The sequence below is a fragment of the Capricornis sumatraensis genome, chromosome 7 (genome assembly GCF_032405125.1).
Source record: "Capricornis sumatraensis isolate serow.1 chromosome 7, serow.2, whole genome shotgun sequence".
Lineage (NCBI taxonomy): Eukaryota > Metazoa > Chordata > Mammalia > Artiodactyla > Bovidae > Capricornis > Capricornis sumatraensis.
In genome coordinates this window covers 73,773,023-73,796,318 of record NC_091075.1, presented here as the reverse complement: position 1 = coordinate 73,796,318, position 23,296 = coordinate 73,773,023, and the positions used below count along the sequence as shown (strand labels likewise).

The 23,296-nt window shown below is 36.0% G+C and overlaps 1 protein-coding gene across 1 annotated transcript in view; it reads left to right on the top strand.

The window, feature by feature from the left end:
- CLOCK (clock circadian regulator) overlaps nt 1-14,736 on the top strand; it is a 57,811-nt gene extending 43,075 nt beyond the window's left edge. Inside the window, exons 14-20 of the mRNA XM_068975220.1 lie at nt 1,438-1,538; nt 2,079-2,168; nt 5,770-5,922; nt 6,763-6,972; nt 7,699-7,901; nt 11,668-11,917; nt 14,557-14,736. Coding sequence (XP_068831321.1) covers nt 1,438-1,538; nt 2,079-2,168; nt 5,770-5,922; nt 6,763-6,972; nt 7,699-7,901; nt 11,668-11,917; nt 14,557-14,736 — 1,187 coding nt within the window. The remainder of the gene's footprint in view (nt 1-1,437; nt 1,539-2,078; nt 2,169-5,769; nt 5,923-6,762; nt 6,973-7,698; nt 7,902-11,667; nt 11,918-14,556) is intronic.
- Nucleotides 14,737-23,296: the final 8,560 nt, after the last annotated feature.

Here is a 23,296-nt window from a genome sequence, read left to right as displayed (position 1 = left end):
AGTGTTCTTGGTTTGCTTTCTTGAAAGTGTTTTCTGTGTATTTTGTCTTTATGAAAACATGCATAATTGTCATTAAATTAATACACTTTTAAATTTTTTAAAAAGAATCTAGCACTTTTATTTCTCAGATACTAAAACTGAATATAATGAAAAAGGGACTTGTTTGAACTACTTGACATCTACATGATGGGTGGAACATCAAAGTGGTTAAACATAGAATATCTGAGATTTTAGGGGAAAAATGTCCTTATTATAGCTATTTCTTTTTAAAGAAAAAAAATTTATTTTACTGTTGTAAGAAGACTTAAAATGAAATCCTTTAAGTGTATGACACATTATTGTTGACTATAGGTTTAATATTTTACTGCAGATCACCAGAGTTTATTCATTGTGCTTATCTGAAACTTTATGCCCACTAATTAATAACTCCCCATTCCCCACCCCCCACCCTTGGCAGTTACCATTGCGCTTTGTTTCAATGAGTTTGACTGTTTTAAGTAACCTCATATCATTGTGAGATACTTGTTTTTTCTGTCATTGCCTATTTCACTTAGCATAATGGCCTAAAGTTTCATTCATGTAACATATTGTAGAATATCCTTCCTTTTTCAGGATGAATAGTAGTATTTCATTGTATGTATATATCACATTTTATTAGTCCTTTCACCTGTCAACAAACATTTAGATTATCTCCATACCTTGTCTATTGTGAATGGTACTGCAGTGCACATTGGAATGCTATTATCTCTTTAAGATGCTGACTTCAATTTTTTTTCATAAATACTCAGAAGTGGGATTTCTAGTTCATATATGGTAGTTCTAATCTTAATTCTTTTGAAAAATGGCCATACTGTTTCCACAGTATCTGTCTCATTTCTCATCCCCATCAACAGTGTGCAAAGTTTCCAGACCTTCACAAAAGTTCTCACCAACACTTGTCTTTAGATTTTTTTTTTGAACAGTTGATAAGGTTTTTTTGTTGTTGATTTACAATGTGATTTTTTGATAGTAACCATTCTTTAGAGGTAGAGGTGATGTCTCATTGTGGTTTTGATTTGCATTTCCCTGATATTTAGTGGAATATTGAGTATTATTTCACATACACTGGCCATCTCTGTGTCTTGTTTGAGTAAATATCTATTCAAGTCCTTAGGCCATTTTTAAATTAAGTTATTGGTTTTTTCTATTATAGAATTGTAGGGGTAGTAACCATTTTATATTTGAAATTTTCCTATTTCAGATGTTTTCTTTATCTTTAAAAAAGAGGTAATTAAAATAAATCATCTTGTTGTCACAGACTTCACTTTTATTGTATCATTTAGAAAAACAACTCTTTTACAGACCACTTTTATTCACTGGAAAGCATTTTGAGACTGATCTTTGAAAATTGTATTTTTCAAGTACTAATGCTATTCTGTTTCTGTTGACCAACCTTAGCTACACCAACAAAGATCCCAACAGATACTAGCACTCCTCCTAGACAACATTTACCAGCTCATGAAAAGATGGCACAAAGGAGGTCATCATTTAGTAGTCAGGTAAACTCTTCATATAGTATGTTTCTGAATAAAGATTTATTAAAAGGGGTTGGGGGGAATCATCTAAATATTCATAAATTCATTTATTCATTATCCCTTGCTATGAAATTCAAAATGGTTGTTGATATGCAACAGTTACTCAAGGTCTTCATTTTTTTGTGAAGTAGTAGTCAAACATACAAGTCCTTTTGATTATTTTTCAGATAAAATGTTAGATTTTTTTAAAATTATGGAAAGCTGATAATTTAGAGCCATTTTATATCTAATTTCAAATACCAGTCACTTTCAGTAAAGTCCAGGCAACTCTTATTGAGAGCCCATGCGAGATAATGTGCCAGATGCCTTGAAAGATAGAAAGATAGATAGGGACCAAGCATTTCCAGCTTAGAGGGAGAGACAGGCCTGTGCTCATCTGAAAATGTAGGAGGCTCATCTGAAAGCTGTAATTCAGTTATAAAGATGCCATGGTGGTATTTCTGGTGGGAGTGTTCATGTATAGAAATGATTGTCACCCAGTTTTATTTTTTATTTTGCTTCTAGTCTATAAATTCCCAGACTGTTGGTCAGTCATTAACACAGCCTGTGATGTCTCAGTCTGCAAATTTACCAGTTCCACAAGGCATGTCCCAGGTATTTTTATTTGCTTCTGTTAAATATTTTTTAATTATAAATAGTCTTTAAGCTACTAGTGGGGCTTCCCTCATAGCTCAGTCGGTAAAGAATCTGCCTGCAATGCAGGAGACCCCAGTTCGATCCCTGGGTTGGGAAGATCCCCTGGAGAAGGGAAAGGCTACCCACTCCAGTATTCTGGCCTGGAGAATTTCATGGACTGAATAGTCCATGGGGTTGCAAAGAGTCAGACACAACTGAGTGACTTTCACTTTCAAGCTACTAGTGATTTTTAAAATATAGATGGAGTAAATCTCAATTGTGGACATTTAGAATACCTGGGGATTTTTTGATTGTCAGTGATATTGGGGTGCCTCTGGTACTTTAGTTGTCTTTAGGATTCATGACAGTTTTGGCACAACAAAAAGCTATCCCGATTAATCCCTGTTGAGAAATACTGTGGTGGCTCAGATGGTAAAGAATCTGCCTGCAGTACAGAAGACCTGGGTTCGATCCCTAGGTCAGGAAGATTCCCTGGTGAAAGGAGTGGCTACCCACTCCAGTATTCTTGCCTGGAGAATTCCGTGGACAGAGAGGCCTAGAGGTCTATAGTCCATGAGGTCACAAAGAGTTGGACACGACTGAGTGACTAACACTTTCACTTTTCATAGAAAAATATTAAAGATGAAATGTAGTTGTCCATTTTGTTCTTCCCATGGATATTGGAAGAATTGAGTAATTTTATTCATATATTCATTTGTTTATATATAAGCCATTTATTAAGCTCCTTATCAGATATTGTAGGTGCTGGCAGTGCAAGTATATCTATACTAAGAAACTTTATTACATCTAGAGGGAATGATAGATAACTACAAATATCTATGCTCAAGGTCTAAAGCTTGACACGTGAGCACATTAGATGGACTCTTAATTGCTGAGGAAGTGAAAGAATTTTCTGGAAGAATTGTTACTTAGGCTGAGTCCCAAAGGAGGCTTAAATATAAAAGCTAGCAAGACAAAGGAGAGGTATTATAAAAGTGACACTTTTGATTATAACTTCGCAACTTTTAATTTATCACTGCACTCACTCAGTGCCTCAGACAAATGAAAAGTACTAAGTTGTGCTAGAAATAATCCAAAATTTTCTGTTTTGTTTGATGCTGAAGCTATCTCCACATTGTCTTAATTTCAAATAATATTAACACTGCTGCTGCTGCTGCTAAGTTGCTTCAGTCGTGTCCGACTCTGTGCGACCCCATAGACGGCAGCCCACCAGGCTCCCCCGTCCCTGGGATCCTCCAGGCAAGAACACTGGAATGGGTTGCCATTTCCTTCTCCAATGCATGAAAGTGAAAAGTGAAAGTCAAGTCGCTCAGTCTTGTCCGACTCCTAGCGACCCCATGAACTGCAGCCTACCAGGCTCTTCTGTCCATGGGATTTGCCAGGCAAGAGTACTGGAGTGGATTGCCATTGCCTTCTCTAATATTAGCACTAGGTATCTAAAAATACCTCTGTCTTACATGGTTGTTACTTCAGTTGTGTTTAGTTGCTCAATCATGTCCAACTCTTTGTGACCCCGAGGACTGTAGCCCACCAGACTGCTCTGTCCATGTGGTTCTCCAGGCAAGAATACTGGAGTGGGTTGCCATGCCCTCCTTCAGGGGATCTTCCCAACCCAGGGATTGAACCCAGGTCTCCTGCATTGCAGGCAGATTCTTTACCATTGAGCCACCAGACATATATAATTATAGCTATTATATATTATGATACTTGTACAAATATATTGACATTGCTGTAAACTGTCATAATCTAAATAACAATCTAATTGTCATAATCTTGGCTTTTAGCAACACATAATTGTGTAAGGTATTTATAGCAGCACTATATTATTAAATAGTATCTGGAGTAGTTTTTATCAGCACTGAATCCTCAAATAAGTATTCAAATCTCATTTCATTCAGTGATAAAGCCAAACACTTTTCCTCTTAGTTCTTTGATATTATTTCCCATTATTCTGCTCTGTTTATTTTTATTTTCTTATTTGTATTTAATAGAAATTCTTCAAGTGGTGACAGTATAATGTTTACCTAAATGTATAAATAACTTTAGGATACAATATATTTATATGATATAAATATAAAATTTCAAATAAAAAATTAAGGCATGAGGATATTAAATTTGTAATATTTTTTCATACCTAGTGTAATCTGATGTTTGATCTGGTTATTGTCAACTTCAGAAGTCAGAGTTGTATACTTTGAAAAGTAATGTTCAATATTCTCAAAACAAACTTTTGAAGATAGGGTAAAAAAGCTTTTGGGGTGTCATTTGCTTTTACATGCATTGTAGGAGACTCTTAAGGTAAGACAGATTTCCAATGAAGTGAGATTCTTTCTGCTTTTATACTGCATCCTGTGCTGAATATTCCTGGAAATAAGTAAATGAGCCTATTTAAACTTAAGTGGTGAATCACTAAATGTGCTTAGTTTCAAGCAGTAGTAAATAGAAGCTGTCTATAACTCAGGTGAAGCAGATATAAGTGAGATTGAAAACCTTACTGTGTAAGTAGAATAACTGCTTTTGTTCGCATATGGTGCATTCACTTATAATTGCTTAGTCTTTAAAAGCCTAGGTTTTTGTGCTTGAGAACAATTTGTTGAAAATTTTATGGTTGGTTAGTCTGTCAGATTTGTAATGACCTACACAAAGAGGACATTCTCGGGATGACAGAATGTTATGTGAATAACTTTAGGTGCAGACCACTTTTTCATTTGTTAAAAGATCAGGAATGAAGTTCAGTAACTTGTTTTATCAAGTAGTAGCACCACAGTAGGAACTTAGGTCTTTAAAAGCCAGTGTTATGAAGTCATTTGTAATCAGTCAAGCTCTAGTCAGGAGCTGGATGAGAAATTTGAACAGAGATTATATAAAAAATTATTAAATGGTAACAGAGATTAACTACTGAGAGCAGTTAAGAGAATTCAGAAGGATACAGGGAAGACCGGTGTAGAGAGCAGCCACTAAAGGTAAATGAAAGGGAGAGTTGCCAAGGGGGAACAGCTCAGAAGATTCCTTCGACCCTCCTGAACTGCTCCTCCAGGCCAAGCTGAGACTCAGGTCCCATTGGAGATGCTGTGGCTATAGCCACTGGATGGTACACACATTCACTGAAGTGCCACAGACTTGGGCTGGGGAGCAAGCAGCCACTTGCTGGGATACCAGTAAAATTTGCTGGAAAGCTGCCCACTAGCAAGCCAGTGAGACTTGCTGGAAAGCCAGCTGCTGGATGCTGATGACACTCAGTAGGATGCTACCCACTGGCATAAGAGCACGAAGGAAAAGCACTAGAACCAGAGAGGTAGCCCATTCTCCCTTTACAGTATCCCTCCATATCATCACTGACATGACTGCTGGTGCCTGCTGATTAAGGAGAAACATTTATGGGGTCCAGCTCTAGCACCACAAAGCTGAGCAAGGATAGGTGAATTAGGCGTTGAGAAGCAATAAATTAGTAACTGGCATGACAGTCTTAATTCATGATATACTGCTTGCATTTCACATTTTACACTTATGAGAAGTGATTGTAAAATATGTTACACTTTTTCCATCCACAATACTTAAGTTTCAGTTCTCAGCTCAGTTAGGAGCCATGCAGCATCTCAAAGACCAATTGGAGCAACGGACTCGAATGATAGAGGCGAATATTCATCGGCAACAAGAAGAACTAAGAAAAATTCAAGAACAGCTTCAAATGGTCCATGGTCAAGGGCTGCAGGTAAGTTACTACATTTGATTACAAACAAAGCATGCCGTTTGTATTTTGGCTTCTTAGGAAATTGACTCTTCTTAATAAAAAGTGAGATGCAAAAGATATGTTTCATCCATTTAGTTCAGTAAATACTCATTGGTTATCTACTCATTATGATTGCATTTACAGTTGCTAAAGATAATTGATTCCTGAGAGTGTTTCCATCAGCATTTTTGTTTCTCCAGATTAGAGTCATCTGTTTTAGCAGTCTAATTATTAGTAAGCTTAAATTCCCATAATATCAAAATAATACTTTACATAGACTTTTAGGTATATGTAGGTACAGAATTTAAAATTAATCATCAGTAATTTTTTGAATAGCTTACTGGTAGGTATGATTCAAATTATAGTCTTATTTGGTCAACCAACAGGGCCAAAGTTATGTCTATCCGATGCAACTAGGACTTTGGGAAAAACTTCAGGTGAAAACCACTTCTCTCTAATGCCATGAATTATAAATGATGAGTGATGCAGAGCTTCCAGTCCACAGACCTTTGAGTAGCTGAGTTTGGGTAACATTAGTGTGTATAATAATCCTCAACATGTAAAGTGTCAAGCAAGTAGAGGTTTTGAAATTTACAACACTTTTTCTGACAATTAGAAACATGATTAGGGGTTAGGATGATTGAAAGAATGAAAATGAGTATCATATTTTATTCAGTAATTATTTGTTGCTCATTGTTCATTCAGAATGCTTAGTCTTCTTGTTACTTGCTTTTAAAACTTAATTTTTAGCTATTTTTCTAAAAATGCTCTCATTCTTTTTAATTTAAAAAGATCATTTAAACATAATCTTTATTTTTAAAGATGTTTTTACAACAGTCAACCCCTGGATTGAATTTTGGTTCTGTTCAACTTTCTTCTGGAAATTCATCTAATATCCAGCAGCTTGCACCTATAAATATGCAAAGCCAGGTTGTTCAAACTAACCAGATTCAAAGTGGAATGAATACTGGACACATTGGCACAACTCAGCATATGATACAACAGCAGACTTTACAAAGTACATCAAGTCAGGTAACGTTATTGAGTACAGTGGGCTAGGGAATGTTCAGTGGTTGAAATGTGTGGTGTCGCTAAAACAAAAACAAAAGTTTCATTTTGAACAATATCATATGTAAAACTTTAATAGTAATAATTAGAAACTATAGTATTGAGAGTGATGAAGTATTTTGTGCAAAATTGTTCTTAAATTGTTGAATGTTGAATGCTTCCTGTATTTCAACATTCAGAAATTTTTTGCAGTTTGCTTGAAATGAATATACAAACTACTTCTGTGTGTGGAAAAAAAAAAGAAAGTTGCAGGATTCTGACCAGGATATATGTTACCATATGTGAAGAATGTATTTTGTTAGGGCAGTGATGGCTTAATTAACATTCTAGGAAATTTTGGTAATTGACATGCATCTGTGATTGTAAATCTCAAGACTTCAAATGAAATACATAAAAATGTCAAATGTCAGTTACTTTGGGTGTTTAGTAGTTCTTCATGTATATTTTATGTCATCCTTGTTAAGACCATGCTCCTTTTCAGAAATCATAGCTTACCTTCCAGCAAGATATTGAAGACTAATTCATTCTCAGATATTGCAAGTTATTCCTTGATGGTTCATTTTCTCCCAGAGTAGTATGTTCTGCCACTTCTTTTTCTGTCATGTCAACTATTGTTAGAATGATTAGTAGTAGAAGCATACTTCCTGAATAAATTTTTTTCTATCTGTAAAATCTTCTGTTTTCTAGCAGAGTCAACAGAATGTACTGAGTGGGCACAGTCAACAAACATCTCTTCCCAGTCAGACACAGAGCACTCTTACAGCCCCACTGTATAACACTATGGTGATTTCTCAGCCAACGGCCGGAAGCATGGTCCAGATTCCATCTAGTATGCCACAAAACAGTTCCCAGAGTGCTGCAGTAACTACATTCACTCAGGACAGACAGATCAGGTAGTTGTCATGTTTCCAAAGATGTCAGTTGTTTGATTATAAAACAATATTTGGGTTTTTTTAATGAGATTTTAATTTATTGCTCACTCTAGAATTTGAAATAAAAACAATGTATCCTTGTTGAAGTACTTTATAATAAAAGAGTAATAGCAAATTTTATTTCATTTTATTTCATGTTCAAAAATGTGCTAACATATGGTAGAATCCAAATTCTACACAAGTTTTATGATAGGTTTTGTCTGTATCACTATAAAACTTTTATCTTTTCAATACAGCTGCTGTTGTGTTGTCAATGTAGTAGCAATGGTTAAGGTGTATGCTACCACAGTTTATATGTGTTATGGAGTAAGTTTAGCTCACCTTTCTTGAGTTTTGTTAAGTACTGTACTAAATGCTCAAAGTATATTATCTCATTTAATTCTTATTTTAAAAAATGTGTGAGGGTCTTTATTTCCCAGGAAAGAATAAAAAATTTGGTCAAAGGTCTGAAGCTGTGAAGGGAGTGAAGAAGAAGATCTGAATTCAAAACTGGGTGTCTGATTTCAGAGCTCAAGTACTGAAACATACACTACACTAAAGTTTTATGGGAAATTCTAGAAAAAAATCACTATCTGTGGCTAATTTTAGTCTTCCAAGTACCTGACCTAGAAATAGATACTTTTTAAAAAATAACCTTTTCAAATATTAGGAAGAAAGATATCTTTCAAAACTATAGGATTTCTGTAGTCTTAAAAATTACATATTAAATGCATTTTTTTTAAGTTTTAGTGCAATATAAGTAGACTGCTGCTTTTATAATAAAATCTTGCTGTTGTATTAGACTTTGTGGTAGATTTTATTGAAACTCTATTAATACTTTCCACAGTGTGAGGAAGCTGCTAGATTGCAGAAGCAATAAGATCAGAGAGAAACTCATTGCTGCTTTTTTGGGACTCAGTTCCTTCAAGTTAAAAAGTCCAGCTTTCAAAGGAAGTGTTATGAATATACTCCATAGAAATATTATAAAGGGCTAGATTTAAAGCCCAAGGGAAAATCTATTAACATAGAATGTTGACATGCATTTTAGAGGACACGGTTTAGCAATTATTTGTAGACAGCTGTATTTGAAGGGGGAAAAACAACTTCAGCAAATATTTGAGTGCCTACTTTATGAGTATGGCACATTCTTTATCCCAGAAAAGATCAGAATAGTCAAAGCTGTAGAATGGTGAATAAATCAGTATTATTTGATGTGATAAACACGTAGTAGATCTTTGAAAAGGAGGAAGTGAGCAGTTTTATGGGTTGAGGCAAGCAGGTGAAGAGAGGAATGTGGTCAGGGAAAATTTCAGGGAGGAGATACTTGGCCTGTGTCTTAAGCACATTGCTTTAGATATGTGTGTAGCAGGGAGTCACAGGAGGGTATTCTAGGCAGAGGGAGCAGTGTATACAAAGAAAGAAGTTAAAGCCAAAGTAAATTGCAGAATGTCTTTTGGTGCCAGAGAAGAATGTGATATTCTCATACTTAGCAGTGGGCAGTTGGGCAATTCAGATACTAAATTCTTTTAAGATTACAGAGAAATTAGTGCTTAGCACTTCTGTGATTAAGCCACTCTGTAATGTTATTTGTTTGTAAATTTTTCATTATATGTGTTTTTGTATTAAATAATAACTTTAATCCTAAAGTACATAATATGCAATGCTTTATTTTTAAGATTTTGCATGGATTCAAAATAGAATTGTTTTGTCTTGTGGAACATTTAAACTGTTAGCATAGATATGCTAAGTGTAGTTATAATTATCTACCTTAAAACAGGTTGTAATTGCAGTTAGGTCATGTTAAATCTACAGTAGAGTCTTATCTTGATTTCCTCACCTTAGTGACCAATGTTAGAAACTAACTTTATCTCACAGAAAAGGCAGATAGAAATGATATTTTTCCCTGAAAAGGCATTGTTTTCTGTTGTTCTTTTATTAAAAACTGTGGGAGCATGAAGGTAGTGGGTGGGACGGAATATTAGTGAATTGTAATAGTACATAGTAGAGTGGGTACTATGCCTCTTGATAAATTTGTAAATTGAGGGTATTTTTATGTGCTGTTAGAATGTCATTTAGTTTTGAAACATAAATGTCAGTTATGTTTATAAGACACAACTTACAATGTAAACATCTATAAACTTAGAGGTTTTTTAAAAATAATTCCTTTAGGACAGGTTTAAGTTTGATTAGCAAAATGAACCATGTGTCACATATATCTAACTCCCAAGTACCTAGCAGTTTTATAAAAAGAAAAAAGTTGATATTTTTAACAGATTAAAAATTTTTTGCATGCGTGCATTACATTTTTTTTATTGTGGTGAAATACACATAACAATACTCACTATGTTAACCATTTTCACATGTGCAGTTCATTGACATACGAGCAGGTTGGCACCATTGTGACAGTCACTACCATCAATCTCCAGAAATTTTTTTCTTCCCAAACTAAAAATCTATATTAATCAGACAATATCCATTCCTCTTCCACCTAACTCTTAGAAACCACCATTCTACTTTCTAAGCACATAAGTCTGTGAGTTTGGCTACTCTAGATACTGTATGTAAATGGAATCATATAATGTATGTCTTTTCTACCTGGCTTATTTCACTTGCCATAATGTCTTCAAGGTTCAGCCATGTTATAGCATGCATCAGAATTTCCTTCCTCTTTAAGGCTAAATGTTATTCAGTTGTAATGTATATACCACATTTTGTTGACCCATTTGTCTACTGATGGACACTTGGGTTATATCCATCTTTTGAAAATTGTGAATAGCTGCTGTGAACATTAGTGTGCAGCTGTTTGAGTCCCTATTTTCCATTCTTTTGAGTATATGTACAGAAATGGAATTGCTGGATCATATGGTTGTTACATTTTTAGTTTTGATGAAAGACCACCATACTGTTTTCCATAATGGATAAACCACTTTATATTCCCACCAACAGTGCACAGAAGTTCCACTTTCTCCACATCCTTGTCAACACAATTACTTTGTTTGATAGTAGCCATCCTAATGAATGTGATGTATCTCATAGTGGTTTTGATTTGCATTTCGCTAATGATTAGTCATATTGAGCATCTTTTCAGTGCTTCTTAACCAGTTGTATATAGTGTGAAGAAATATCATTTAGGACCCTTGGCGGTTTTTTAATCAGATTGTTTGTTGCTATGTTGTAGTATTATTTTATATTTTCTAGTTATTAATCCCTTACCAGATCCATGATTTGTAAATACTTTCTCCCACTCTAGAGTGCCCTTTTACTATGTTGGTAGTGTCCCTTGCTACATAAAAAATTTTAAATTTGTTTTTCAGTTTACCTGTTTTTTCTTTTGTTGTGTATGCTTTTAATGTCATAACCTAAGAAATTATTACCCAATCCAGTGTCATGAAACTTTCTCCCTGTGTTTTATGCTAAGAGTTTCAGTTTTCGACATTTATGTTTATTAAGTCTTTAATCCATTTGACTTAATTTTTATATAATTTTTATATGATATAAAGGTCAAATTTCATTCTTTTGCATGTGGATATCAAAAAAAGAGTTTGTATTTTTGTTTGTGATCGCTTCATTTTGCTCTGTACATTTGTTTCACTGGTATCCTGAAGGGAAACAAAATTGGAACATATGGCTTTTAAAAAGCTAAATTGGTAATATCATGGGTATTATCTTAGAGAAATATTCAGCCCACTGCCTTTCATAGTGTATACTTGTACTTCTGACTCCCCTTCCCTTTCTTTCCTCTTAACAGATTTTCTCAAGGTCAGCAACTTGTGACCAAATTAGTAACTGCTCCTGTAGCCTGTGGGGCAGTCATGGTACCTAGTGCTATGCTTATGGGTCAGGTAGTGACTGCCTACCCTACCTTTGCTCCACAACAACCGCAGTCACAGACACTGTCAGTCATGCAGCAGCAGCAGAGTTCCCAGGAACAGCCTCTCCCTTCAGTTCAGCAACCATCTCAGGCTCAGCTGACTCAACCACCGCAGCAGTTTTTACAGGTAATTCTCCCTGGGAAGAATGTCCCAAACGTGTTTACCTTTTTATAGTGAAATTAGGGATTAAATGATAAGTTCTGTAAATGAGCTGAAAAATCTGCAAAAACTTATTGTACAACTTAAATTTCTATAAATACAGAAAGCTTATCCCAGTTGGCTACTTTTTCTTCTCTTAGGAAACTTTTAGTACTGCTGTGGAGATACCCAGTTATCTAAATTGGTGGATACAATACGTGGCTGCTTCCTACCCATATCAAGGCAATTTACAGAGAGCTCTGTCTGGCTAGAGTTTCAGGAACTCAAGCAAAGGCACCTTTCTCTCTTCTCTTGTTACCCTAGGGCCCATCAAGCTGTGCTCTCTACAGATCATAAGTATTGAAAGGTTTTTTTTTTTTTTAACTACTTTAGGCATTATGTTAAATTATTGAATTAAATTTTATAACTTTTTTGTTATAAATTAATATTGGAAGAAAAATACTGTGAAGGCACAGGCTGTTCTGAGATTGAGTTACTGCTGCACCACATGCTGTGTGAACTTTGGCAGTTTACTTAACTTGCTCAGATCCAGTTTCCTTATCTATGATATGGAGGTGCTAGTCAGTCATATCTCATGAGTAAGATGCAAGTGAATCACTGAGGCTGGTATAAGGTATATACTTAAACACCTTTTAAGTATAACTTGCCTTCATAAATGACCACTATCTTGAATAATGTAATAGATACTCAGATTAACCAAAATGCAGACACAGATGTCTTATGGGCACACCAGATAAGACCTGCTTATCTGCAGGATGCAGGACAGAGCCACCTAGATTGGGGTCCTCAGCAAAGCAGCAGGCAGGTTTCTGGGCCTCAGTGCCCTCTTTGGGGCATCACAATAGCAGATTGTGATATCTGAAAATCCAGCTTTTTCCTTACTGGTCCAAGAGGCCAGCAATGTTGAATATAGGCTAAGCCACAATTTGTGCTGGATACCATTCCACTTATTCCAGGCAAATATCATCAGTTTTTAAAGTTATACAACATATGGTATAATTAGAAGATTTCAGTATTATACTATATACTCACACATAAATACACTGTTAGTTCATCATCATTGGTGTTCTGGTGCAGATATATTTCTTAACTTGATGATGTGCTAAACAAAAAGAGGTTAGTTACTTAATTATCTCTTGAGAGTCATACAGCCCTTTAGACATTAAGCCATTAATGACTGGGTTAGCAATTGTTACAAATGAATTAATGACAAGAATTTATGATAAGTTAGAAACTATTCTCTAGGGGAAATGTATGTAGTGAGAATTAGGCAGAAGCTTAGAAAGGAAGACGACTTGCCCTAGGAACTCAGTTTTCTGAGTCTCTCAGAGAACAAAGGCTCTTAAAAGAATGAACATTCTCTTCCACTTCTGGGAAAAAAAACATTTCTAAGAAGCAAGATAGGCAGTATCCTTTAGAAATACACTAATATGTAGATAGAAATACACAGTTTGTCTTTTCTGATTATGTAACACCTAGTTGCAAAATATACTTTTGTTGTAACCGTATAAGGCTCATAAATACCCTGAATTCTTTTATCTTACAAAAGCTTTTCCTAATAACAGTGAGAAAAAGAAAATGTCTCCAAGTGCTTAGCAAAGCTCAGTGGCCTTTAAGTTTCAGAGATCTATCCTTCTGTGTGTTTGTATAGGTGTCTTTCATACACATTTGCAGAAATCACCAATTACAGTTCCTTTTAAAAATTATGAACCCTGCATTAAGACATATTGTCCTTAGTGAAGAAAGATATTAATTTTAAAATTCCGCTTTCTTTTGACTAGTTTCCTTTGTATCTCTAGAAGGAGAAAATTAGGCAAAAGAAACTGAGGTTCATGGAGCTGACACTTGCCCAAGGCCTAATAGAGAGCAAAGCTCAAAGCCAGGGCTGCTTCTGCTTTCAGATCCTGTGCTCTTGTTCTGTTTTGTTCTTTGTTTCAATCACACTGTTACATAAAGGACATAAGTCTGTAATTGTGTCCTCAGTTTTATGGTACTTTTAAATAATAATGTTAATATTTAATCTTCGTAAAAACCCAGTGTGGGAGGTACTCTGACTATCCTTATTTTGTAAATGAAGAAAATGAGGTCCAGAGATGTGAATATCTTGACCAGGTTGCACATCTGGTGAACTGGGCAGCCAGAGTTTGAACCCAGGCAGTGTACCTCAGGGCCCATGCTCCTGGCCACTGCTGCTCTAACCAGCCAAAAAGCTGGTAGAGAAGGTGTTTTCTGTTTGCCCACAGATTGTTCATATGTCGTGTGCTCTTAGCAATGCTTAAATTATGTCATCTATTTAAAAATGTAGTCTTTAGGACATAAAGTAAAAGAGTATGTGTGGTTTGTCTCAGGACATAAATAGCTTTCTGTATCATTATCTCTAGCTCAATTTCCTTCTAAAAAGTGAAATTCTGATATACTTCAAAAAGAGGGAAATGCTCATAAGCATTTTCCAGAATACTATTTTTAAGTAGAAAACAAAAACAAAAACAAAAACAAGTCTTATGTACAGGTTTTGACCCTATGGATAAGTGGAAAACTTGAGTAGTCTTAATGTACACAGTATAATGGGGGTGAAGCAGTGTTGCATAATCCGCTTGTCTTTTTAGACTTCCAGGTTGCTCCATGGGAACCCTTCAACTCAGCTTATCCTCTCTGCTGCATTTCCTCTACAGCAGAGCACTTTCCCTCAGTCACATCACCAGCAACACCAGTCGCAGCAACAGCAGCAACTGAGTCGGCACAGGACTGAAAGTTTGACGGATCCTTCCAAGGTTCAACCACAGTAGCGCACATGCATCCTCTCTGCCCTCAAGGGAGGATGGGGGTGGTTCATAAAGAGTTGTTTGGATGATCTAAGGATATGATGAAAAGTTCCAGCGGTTTCATGGGATGCAATACTGAGTGATCTAGTTCCTGGAATTAGTTAGCAGGGAAAATGCTGCCTAGCACTGCAGATGTACATTAAATACCAGCCAGCAGGAGGTGATCATAGGGCCACAGCCAATTCTGACAGTGTTTTACTTGCCCAGATATTTTTTAATGGAAAAAGAGTATATTGCCAAATGTTAAGAAGCTCAGCTATGAAAAAAGACCTCCAGTGAATCAGAAAGGCACTAATAACATTAGTAACTTTGAGTGGTTCTGTGCCTGTTTTCAAGTGTTACAGAGGACACACCACTGCCATCCATGTCAGGGGTTTGCTTACGATGATGCCATGAAGACAGTCCAGTAGACTCAGTAGACCCCCTTCCCTTTTCAGATAATGATGGAATAGTAATTAATTTCAGAATGTTGTGTGGGTTCAAATTCTCTATGTACAGATGCTGTAAAAATAATACTATGTATATGTCTGGATAAAAGGAGAGAAAGCAAAACATTTTGTATGCTGCATGAAAGCATTATCTCTTCCTTTAGGTATGAGTACATTTCCTTAGATTCTGACGCCATGTGCAGACTAATACATCCTCTTTTCCCTTTTGTTTACAGTATGGTAGTGTTCTATTCACTCTTCCGGGGCACAAGTCTTTTTTTTTTTGGTTCATACTTTGACTGTGATGTCACAGTTTGTTCAGTGAGGTATGATGTGCTGCTGGGAATGGAGTTTTTTGTGTTTTTTTTTTTCAGGTTAAATTATTTGAAACAGGATTTTCAAGTTACTCAGAAATATCCTTCATTTCATTATTCTTCAATTATGTTTAAGAATAGGATTTGCACTGCTTTATTTTAAGATGGTTGGGAGTTTTGAGCACATATTTTGATCTAGTTCCTAGTTGGAAATAGTTGTGTAAACGGTTTATAACAAGCTTGACAGTTATTTCAAGTATGTTTCAGTTATAGGAGTGAATTTGCACACAAAATATTTTAGGCACTTTTTAATGTTCTCACTGGTGGGAATTTTAACTTTTAGGATTTGTTGGAATCTTTTTATTATCCTCCACAGTTTCAGTGCTTATTTTAGTCAGAAATGATTCAGGGTTATTTAAGGGAAAAAAAAAAAAAAAACACAACCCATAGTGCCTTGATTTTCATTCAGGTGATTACTCACCATCTTAAACTCATTGTCTAGTTTCAGTAGCAGTTTTGAAATCTTGGTACATTTTTAATAGCATGTGGGTGTCAGCACCATTAAGTTCCTAATGAAGACTCTCTTGGATTAGAGGTACAAATAATTTCAAAAGAAAAGATAACATCCTAGTGACACTATCAGAGTTACTATTGTGATCACAAAGTTGTTTTTCTAAATCGCATTTTCCTTAAATTTATGTATTCATTTAGGAATTACCAGTAAATATTTTCTCAGTGTGATCTTAAAATCCTGCAAAGACAAAAGAAGGGTTAGGGATTGGCTTTACCTTCACTATAGCGCTAGAATCTTGTAACTCACGTGCTTTATAAACATGAACTAAGATTTCGTTTGGTGATATCATATTCTAAAGGTAGTAAGTTCCAGCCAGAATTGCATACATTAAAAAAAGCATTTTATAGATTCTATGGTACTAATAATTAAATTTATAACTAGAGAACAAAGGAAAATTAATGGGAAAATATCTTATTGGCTATCAAAAATTATTACTGAGGAAAGGGAAGATAGCAAGCTGTAAGAAATCAAAATTAACCTTAAAACGTATAACAGAATTGAGGTAGTTAAACAAAAGATTTTGGCAATGAAAATAATACAGAATTGCTAGATAAAGGTGTCAGGGGAACTCTCAGTTGGTTCTTAAGACTTTTCTGTTCTTAGCTTTGCTATCATCCTTAAGGGATATACTTTATCTTTCTGTAGAAAATCATACCTGGCCACACTTAAACTATAAAATTCATGTTGAAAGAAAACAACCAAAGAAAGTTGGTACCTACCCTTCTACAAAAGAAGTGTTACTAGATGCCAATCAGTAATTAACATATCAAGGAGCTCATCTTCTAGCTAAATGACCATCCAGAAGAGATTTCTGACTTTGTCATGAATGTCAAGAATAGATGTCATAATATGTGTGTACTTAAGCATATGCCCACAATGGACAACGTTGATGTTGTAGAGTATGGCAACAGTATTTTTTTTTCCCCTTCAAACTTGCCTTTTCTAACCTTATCATGCCATTCCATATATTCTGAGTTGTGCCTCATCTATTTATTGGCAATATATAGTGATACAAATTTAGCAAAAAGGTATGAAGAACTGTTATAGTTTATCCTCCAAGTCCCTTATGTGAAAAGAAAGATGGTGAACCATGAGTACTGTGTACTTAGTTTAACACAAGCAAAGTGTGAGACAAGCCACAAGGTAAATTTGTAGACAGTTCATTCACATTCTCCTCTCCCTATCCCTTCAAGTATTTTTCCATCCTCAAATATTTAGGAAAGCAAATTAGACAAGATTTTGCTTTATAAATCCTATTGTTCTCACAGCTCACTTTTTTCCTGCTTAGAAATGGTTGCTACATTTAAAGCAGCTGGCTGCTTTTCATTTGCTGTCAGAACGAAGTGTTGTGTCCGAAGAGCTAGTAACTGCCTCTCAGCTCCTTCTTTAACTTTGTTTTCCTCCTGCTTCCCTGGAACTTGGACCGCAAAGCGGTTCCCACCCCCTCCTCCATGAATGGAGACTTGAGCATCCTGATGGAAGATTCAGCAGTTGCCTGTTAATTCTTTCATTTCTGTAGCCAAAGCTGTTAATTGAAATCCAAATCTCAGTCATGAAAAAATACCAAATAGGAACACTTTTCTGCTACTTAAAAATCTTATCTTCCCTCTTCTTTACTCTCATTGATATTCCATTTTTCTTAAAAAAAACACTTTTTCTGGGTGGAAATTGTCAGGTGTTAGCTGCTTTGAACCGCTGTGGCCCTGGGTGAGTCACTATTGTTTTTAAACTACCAGTGAGGATTATAAGGATTAATAAAGTTGCTACTGAGAGTGGTGTCAAAGCAGAATCAAGACACTTAAAAGTACTTTATTATTTGAGTGAAAATATTGGTGGAAAAGCATATGCGGGGGACGGGGACAACATGTAAGTAAATAACTATAGTTCCGTCTCCCAACTCTGTCCCAAGTTGAAGGGGGAATTTGAGTCCTGTGCTCTATCACTTAAATCTGGTGTAAGAATGTACTAGTAATAAAGGGATGCCAGTAACTTTGAATAGTTTGTTACAGAGTACTCAATGCAGATTAGTGAAAATGTTACTGGAATTTTTCAAAAGTGCTTGGGTTGATGGTCATTGCCTTAAAGCATTCTGCTTACAGTTAGTTAAGGGCACTGTGTGTTGAAGGGAGATGAACCCTTGTTCAAGAAGCCTTAGAAAGGGGCCCCTTAAAATAGAACTCGTTTGCCTGCTCTACACAGACAGGGGAAAATTATTTTAAACTGGATATTACTCAACAAGTTTTAAAATTTTCCACTACATTGAGGTAAACTATTTTTTAAAGTGGACTGCAAATAACATTTTGTTCTGGTATTGCACATTTTTACTTTTTTTTCTGTATTTCTTTGGTGATTGAAAGTTTGTTGACAAACATTTGTGTAAAACTCATTCACGTCTATAACCTTTCCAATATCTGTGACCCTGTTCTTAGTCCCTCGGGAGTCAGTGTTGGAAGGTATAAACACTGGATATTACTATTGCTGAGTGAGTCTAGCCAGAAATAAGCTGATGGGAATTTTTAAATGGAGGAAAAGAAACAGCACAAAGGCGCTTGCCATTTTTCTAGTGATCAGAGAAAAAGAGTCTTTTTCGTTTGGGGCGGGTGAGCATTCTTCTAAAAGGAGCTTCTGAAGTAGTTGCAAGGAAAAGAGTTGACTATTTTTATAGTATATTTAATATATTTGTATATAACTATGAATATAATAGGAACCCTTCACATGCCTCCCACTTTTCTAGTTTACTTCCCCCTTTGCCATAGCACTAGCATAGCCTCATCCGCATGGGTACCGTGCCTATTGTCAGCCTACCAAAAGATAGTGCTGCTGCTTTCTGAGACAGGTGAGAAGACCCAACTCTCATGCCTGGGGATCCTTTATGTAGGAATAGCACACACTTTGCAGATATCACACCACAGTCGAAAAGCATCATTCTGAAAGGTAACAAGCACTTTATTGCAATTATTCATTTTGATAAAAGTTTATTATCTTAGATATTACCATTTCTAAAGGATCCCCAACTCATCACTTAGGTGAAATTTTTAAATGACACATTTCTGAGAAATGTTTAGATCCAGTGAACCATAGTAGGTTTAAGGGAGTGATTTCAAGGTAGCCAAATGAACTTTGACTTTTGTTTTGAATGTGGTAGAGTCAAGGGATTGTAAATGCCTAGTTCCATTTAGACACTATTGTAAACCTATCTTGCCTATTGTGTGGACACCAAAAGAGACCAATGAGCCTGTTTGTTTTCAGAGGTCTAGGAGAATTGCATCAGTGTGAAATAGATGTATAGAACTAACCTAAAAGTGATTGGTAGTCATATTTTAGAATACAGTAATTTCAAGAATTATTCTGAGTGTTTTAAATGTGCTCTGAAATGTTGGCATGTCATTTCAGTGTTTCCATTTGAATTGCTCTTGTAATGCTTTTGCACAAAAAGAACTGAGAAATACTACTTTGGTTGAAGAAAAGGAAAAACAATAATTTGGTCGTATTTTAATGTCTCCTGTGGAAACACTGGGGGTGAATTTTGTTGGTACAGTTATTTTCAGGATATTTGAAACAGTATTGAACAGCTCACAAATTAAGCAACCGTGAATGGATTGAAAAATTAAAACTCTTTCCATGTGACTGTTTTGCATACTTTATCCCCATGTCATAATTTAACACTACATTCCTTGTTTTTCTTAAATAAAATAACTTTGCGGGTTCTGTTTTTGAGTATTTAGCAAGTTATTTTCTAAGCTGCCCGGGTTTTCCTAGGGAAAACGTTCTTAGGTGAAATAGGATATAGTTTATGAAAAGACATTAAGTGAAATCCCATCACCACCACCAGCAAACACTGAGGTGCTGCATTAAGTGACAATCAAAATAGTATTTATAGGAGAATTGAAAAAAGGGTTTTTAAAGAAGCAGTTGCTTTGAAAGTAGTTGTCTGGGTTTCTTAAATAAAAATGGCTACATGTATTTATTTATATTTTTAAATATCTTTGCGTTCTGTTTTCTCATCAGCGTGATTTCAGTGTCGTGTATTTAATTGTGGTTTGTTTTGTTCTGCCTCGTATCTTCTGTGCAGAGGACTGGCTCTGCCTTCTGGGGGTGCGTGTGGTCCTCGGCCCTTGCGACACCTCTTGGTGGCGCTCCAAATCTGTTCCACTTCAGTACAGCGGTGGAGCCCAGCCCAGGTGCCCCGAAGGCTCCCCTCCTGTTCTCAACTTAGTTAAGAAAAAGTAAAAGTAACGCCAACTTTTTTCTAGTTTCACTTGCTGCCTTTTCTATTTTATGGGCACTTTTTATATAACTTCCCCAGCACAGCCCAAGGCCAGTATGACAGAACCCATGGCACACGTTGCCCGTTTTGCCCATTTAGAAAATGTTACTAAAACAATCAGCATCTTCTGATGGCCATCACTCATATCCATATTAAAATCCATCTAAAGTCCTTAAATATAGGCGGAACAATGTATAAATACTGCAAACTCTCCTGCAAAGAAAAATAACGTGTGCTGTCTTTTATATATAGTGTAATGTTGCGTGGTCCTTTAAAACCAAAACCAAACCAAACCTTCCTACACAGCACCGTCCAATAAAAGCAGTGTGTGAACATCTAAAGCCTAGAAATTTGAGGATACTTATTGCTGGTCTGCATTGGAACAGAATTGTCCACCTTAGGGCTTTTGAGTCCCACAGGCCACATCCAGAGTGCACTCCAGCTTTGGGAACCCTTAGAGAACGGTAATTAAAACAAGTCAACCACACGTTGGATTTAATGATGTAAAGTGTTTCTTGACTCTTTAAGGGTAAATTGGAGAGCTCCTGTTCTTAAATGTATGCTTTTAGGTTTCTGAGGAAACAAACTGTGACATCGCTTTGAAAGTGACATTCAGATGTTTTATGATGTGTGTTTTGAGTTGGCCTGTACTGGTGCAGATTCACCACTGGCAATGGTTGTGCCAATACTAGAGTTAAAATGTAGGAGAAGCTATATTGTGTTCAGGTGGATGTATTATGTAACCAGACAATCATCATGCAAAAAGAAAAAAAAACAACTGGCCAGGAAGCGTCATTTTCCTTTATAGATTTCAGCCAGCCAGAACAGCTGTCATTTAGATCATCGTGGAGTCACTTTGAGATCTGTTTTATCATGGTGTAAGTAAGTTGGGGAAGGTCCTCAGTATGGCACTTGCACATTCATTCTATGTAAAGACTGAAGCCCAAAGACGAGTTAAATTCAGTGCTGTATTGAAACCAGTTAGTGCAAAAAAAAAAAAAAAAAATTTTATCTCTGTAAATTTTTAATTGTTAACATCAGTTGGTAGTTGTAAAAACACACACCAAATTATTTCTAATGTTCTGTGTGGTTCTTAGTGTGCTACTCTTGACATTGATATGTCCTTACTGCTTGGTTCTTGGTTTGAAATTAAAATTAGATATAGCCTGTCATTCTTCCTTCTGAAAGGGTGGAGCTGTAAATGGCTAAGAATACCTATTTTTCCTAAAGCAAACATTTCATTAAAATCCAGATTGATATACAAAAAAACAAGGCTGACATTTTCCAAGTAATGTCTTCAGCCCAAAGCCTAAAATACACAGCAGCATGATGGGTAATAATGGTTTTAACGGTGCTATAATAGGTTCTCTGCTAATCTTCACGACCTGTTTGGAAATACAGTATTGTATAAAATGTGGATCATTTTGTTACCAATTTAATATTGCCATTCTGATTTGGTGTTTAAATTGGTTACACTTGTTTCTTAGAGCTATCCTTTGAGAAGAGTGTAAAGTGTGTTATTAGCCTACCTCCACTCAGGCCTCTTGCTGTATGGTCATTTTTTCAGGTTATGATGTGCAGTTTTTAAAAACTATATGTTCTCTATTATAATGCTTTTTCCCACAGACTCCTGTAATGTATTCAGAACCTAAATTGACAATGAAAAGAGCCAAGCAGTAGCATTTTGTTTTTTTTATAAATGTAAAAATTAGATTCACTTTGTTTCCTATTCAGTTTTAAAAATAAAAATACCTCAGTGCTGTTTCCCAGTATCACCTACATTTCTCAATTTAACACCTGCTTTATGTGGCACATAACTTGTAAGAATCACATTATTTTGGATTTTAAAGAATATTAAATATTTTAAAATCACTACTAATGACATTTTTCTCTTTTATTCAGCCATAGAGTTAGCAGCATTTAGCAATTTTTGCCTGGTAGCTAAGCAAGCTCTGATCTGCCGAATTCTCTTGAGTAGTTGTGTCCTGTTACGAGCGTGTGGGGCCTCAGAAAGCCTCATCGTTACTCACTAGGCTGGTGCTGGGACCAGGCTGCCTTCACTGCCAGGTGTACCAGCTACTTTCTAACAAGGAAGTAATACAGTTCCTCACTTAATTCTGTTTGTAACAATTTAAGGCAGTATTAGGGATATTTTAACTGCAGAGATTTCTGGTATAGTCTGGGGACTTAACCTGAGATTTCGTTGCAGTGTTTTACGGACATTGTGTTTTTCTACCCTGTAATACACACTTTTCATGGTAGAAAAGTTTATAAAAATGACTTTTTCAGAAATACGTGAACTGCTGCTTTTTAACTGACAATCATGTTTAGATCTCCTCACAATAGTGGTCAGCTGTCTCCCACAAAGTTACTACTGCAGAATGATTGCTGTATTGAGAATGTTGGGTGATTAACTGGGTTATTTCACAGTCTCTTCAAGTTACCAATGACCATACACTGTGCACTTTGTAAGTAGCTCAGTAAACCTGACTTGCTCTGGGTCTCCTATTATATATACTTCACACAAGGAACACGTGGAGGTTTCTATAGAACTGTTCTTCAGGTCTGTAGCAGCTTCTGGTAGCAGTGTTACCGCACGTGTTAATAGAGCACATCAGGCTGGGAGAAGGCAGGTATGCTGCTTGGATGGAACATTTGGTATGCAAGTTACAACTTAAATGACAGTGATTACTGAAATTGCTGTGATGAGGCAGCCTTCACCATAATCAGTGATTGTGGTCTCTAGAACTAAACTGTCCAGTTTGACCCCCTGCTGTACCAAGAGTTAACCTTTTAAAAAAACTTTACATTTAGTACCTACTACCTCACAGAACTTTGTGAAGGCTTATTCAGTCGCTAAGTCATGTCTGACTCTTGGCGACGCCAGGCTTCCCCATCCTTCATCATCTCCCAGAGTTTGTTCAAACTCATATCCATTGGG